General features: G+C 29.0%; 1 protein-coding gene across 1 annotated transcript in view; it reads left to right on the forward strand.

The window, feature by feature from the left end:
* Window positions 1–2,145, forward strand: part of LOC107609231 (glucan 1,3-beta-glucosidase) — a 9,295-nt gene extending 7,150 nt beyond the window's left edge. The window contains exons 5-7 of the mRNA XM_021105906.1: window positions 545–714; window positions 1,604–1,759; window positions 1,850–2,145. Coding sequence (XP_020961565.1) covers window positions 545–714; window positions 1,604–1,759; window positions 1,850–2,111 — 588 coding nt within the window. The 3' untranslated portion in view covers window positions 2,112–2,145. The remainder of the gene's footprint in view (window positions 1–544; window positions 715–1,603; window positions 1,760–1,849) is intronic.

Consider the following 3,890-nt stretch of genomic DNA (forward strand, 5'->3'; position numbering starts at 1 on the left):
GATAATACTTTTTTTTCTTTTTTATTTTTTTTCCAGTTCCTTATTAACATTAGCATGCGGTTTTAAAGTTATTAGAATTGGTCTGCTAGCAGTAAAAGGTTTAAATAATATGAATGAGATTTCAAATTTAAAAATTGATATGTAGTTTAATTTTCCCCTCCATTTAAGTCATCGACCGAGTCTTGTTTGTAACAGAAAAGGAAAAGAAAAATGTGTGTATACAATTAATTAAAAAAAAAATTTGTTGACTAATTATTTACTGGAAAAATTGTTCTATTTTTTTTTGTAATTTTTATCGTTCCTTGCCAAACTTGCTAGTTGTGTGAGCCTGTGAGGATGTGCAGAAAGTCAGAAACGAAGCATTATTGCATGAAGGAATTATTAGATTAGCTATATATGGGCTTCACTGTCTCGATGTCTATTTGCAAAATTTTCCCGGAAATCATTTATGGTCTTGTGTGATATGTAGCAAGTTATTTATTGGAATTAATAATGATGAATGACGGTGGGAGTGTTTAATTTTGTTAATTTATTTGCTTGTTAGGACCACTGGAACAGTTTCATTGTTGAAAATGATTTGAAGATGATAGCGAGTAAGGGAATAAATGCACTTAGAATTCCGGTTGGATGGTGGATAGCAAGTGATCCAACTCCACCCTCTCCTTATGTTGCTGGTTCCTTGCATGCTCTAGACAATGCCTTCTTCTGGGCTCAGTAAGTTCCATATCTACTTAAAATTCTACTCTTTATCTTTGTTTAAATAAATGTAATATTTATGGATATAGACCCAAAACAATAAATTATGTTTTTTCCTACATTACTTATCTTGCTTGCAGTGGAAACCATTGAGATAGTTATCAATATATATCTCTTGTCTTTAGTATCTACAACTACAAACATATCGCATCATATCTTATTTGATATTTCTCATGCATTTCGTGTTTATTGAGGATCAAAATACATTCGTAAGTGTCTCCCACTTGCAAACAAGATAAGTAAAATTGAAAAAAAAAGAAACATAATTTTTTTAGTTTATGCGGATATATTTAAATATTATATTTAGTTTATTTATTTAAAAAAAATCCACTACTCTCCTCTACTCATTTAAATTCTAAGAGCGAACAGTTATTTTAAATACACACCTTTTTTTCTTGTTTTGAAACTCAATATATATAGATCAACTCTCTTATGGCTTTAGGTAAGTCTGATTATACGATAAATAATATAATAAGAAATTATTATATTTTATATTGTAAAAAGACTGTTATATTGGTTACAGTAGTTATATTTTATTTTTGGATAAAGAATGTTTTTTTTATCTTTAATGTTTGTGATTTTTTTAAAAAATATTTTTAAATTATATTTAATTTTATCCTTGGTCATTTTATTTTGTATCAAAATTATTCCTACATGTTAATTCTATCTGAAATATTGGTGATAAAATTAAAAATGTTAATGGATAATTTTAAAATAAATAAAAAACGTTAAGAAGAAAATTGAATAAATAAAAAACATATTATTTTAAATGTTGCTAAAATTATATAGCTACTATAGTCATAAGTATATACTTAAACTATTACTAAGACTAACGACCTAACTGTAGGAAATATGGGTTGAAAATTATCATTGATCTTCACGCTGCACCTGGTTCCCAAAATGGGTATGAGCATAGCTCCTCCAGAGACACTTCTCAAGAATGGGGGAAAACAGATGAGAACATCCAACAAACCGTTAATGTTATAGAGTTCTTAGCTGCAAGGTTAGTTGTGTATTTCTATTTCTTACAAATAAATGTTATTAAGTGAACATACATATTTATTCGCAAGGAAAGCATGAAATATGGTTACAGGTACGCAAAAAGCACAAGCCTGTATGCGGTTGAGCTGATAAACGAGCCTCTATCACCAGGTGCCACCTTAGAGGCTTTGAACAAGTACTACAAAGCTGGGTATGAAGCAGTGCGCAAACACTCAAAGACAGCTTATGTTGTTTTGTCAAATCGGTTAGGGTCCTCAGACCCAAGGGAATTCTTCCCTGTTGCCACTGGCCTTATGAAAACAGTGATTGATGTCCACTACTACAGCCTCTTTGAATCCAAATTTGACAACTAATAAACACAAACAAAATCTCTTGGCTTTATTCATAATTGTTAAAATAATGAGAGTTACGATATAAATTAAGAATAAATAATTACAATTAATCTTAAAATGCATGTTAAATATGTTATAAGTATTTATTTCATCTAAAATATGATGTTATTTTGATGGTATTTTAGATTTAATTCAATATAAATATTAGTTTAAATTGCCTATATTACACTAAAGAACTATAACTCAAATGACATAATTTTTTTATATTCATCTAAAAAGTTGCGGGCTCTAATTTCCTTATTTTTAGTAAAAAAAAAATGGGCCATATTACACTTTTTGATCAGGGCGATGCTAGCTCAGATCGTGCATTAATTTGAGATGCATATGCACGCGCGGATTGCCTCTTTTAGTGATTGGAAGACCTCTTTTATAAATTCTATTGATAATACAAGAGGGGAAAAAAATCGAATGCACAATGTTTTGAATATTCGCTACTATTGATTACGTAGCTTTTGTTTTTGTTTTTGGCCAAGATAATTTCATTGATTAGAATTATAAGTTCAACCAGATATATATCTCGATTCATACATGTATTAAGATATAGGAGCACGCATATGCTAAACCATTGATCATTTTACTTTGTTTATGTTAAGATACATGATAGTTAGAAACTATTATAAGGCATAAAAATAGTTCAAAGCATACAAATTATGTTGGCCATAAAAATATAGAAAAAACATCACCGTGTTGGGGATTTTTTTCTTAAATAATTTGATGTTAAGCTAAATAAGTTTATGGGTCTTACAAACAACATAATTTTTTATTTTTTTTTCAATTTAAAACATTTGGTTTTTATTCCTATGGTTATTTCTCTCCCCTAAAAATTTATATGAGAGGCTTCAAATTTATTTTATCTTGCCAAATCATTAATTAATTTGTCATATTATTTAATCTAAGAACTTATTTAATTACAATTGGCCTAATATTAATTGGAATTCTAGGTGAATGGGTTTCTGAATGGAAAGTTAATGAAGCTACGAAAGAGGATTACCAAAGATTTGCAAAAGCCCAATTAGATGTTTATGGAAGAGCAACGTTTGGATGGTCTTACTGGACCTTAAAGAACGTCAACAACCATTGGAGTTTGGAATGGATGATCAACAATGGTTACATTAAGCTATAAACAGCAGCTGAGGCATTAGTTGCTCACTAGTCTATCATGATGTATCTTAATATATTTCATCTGGGTTCGAATCTCCCTAGACATGGTGGGATCTGCTGTATGAGTATGAATGTGTGTGAGTTGTATGAATAAAAAAAAAAAATATAGATTGACGCATGAAAAAGGTGGGAAAAATATAAAAAAGGCGTGTGATCTCCAAAAAATTTTCACATTTTAAAAAATTTCCTTTGAAAACATATTCTGATGATAGTGAGGTTTTAGTTTTAGATTTTCAATCAGAGTTTTCTCTTGTATTCAGCCACTGATCTCTTGTGATCCTTGATAATTATATATGAACATAATTTTTTTTTGGTGACTATATATGAAAATAATTATATCAAGCTACGGTTTATGTGTCTTTCAATCCCTATAGAGCAAAAAAGATATAATCGTTTCATATATAAAGAAACTTATAAATAATAAAACCTGGTGTGTGTGACTCATCGATCAATGATTTTGAAAGACGAAAGAATTGTGAAAAAATCTGGAAATTATGCACATAAATACTGTATATACATAAAAAAAAAATCAACTACTAAATCAACTATTATTTATTTGTGTATATATATGTATATGTG

The sequence above is a fragment of the Arachis ipaensis genome, chromosome B07 (assembly GCF_000816755.2).
Source record: "Arachis ipaensis cultivar K30076 chromosome B07, Araip1.1, whole genome shotgun sequence".
Taxonomy (NCBI): Eukaryota; Viridiplantae; Streptophyta; class Magnoliopsida; order Fabales; family Fabaceae; genus Arachis; species Arachis ipaensis.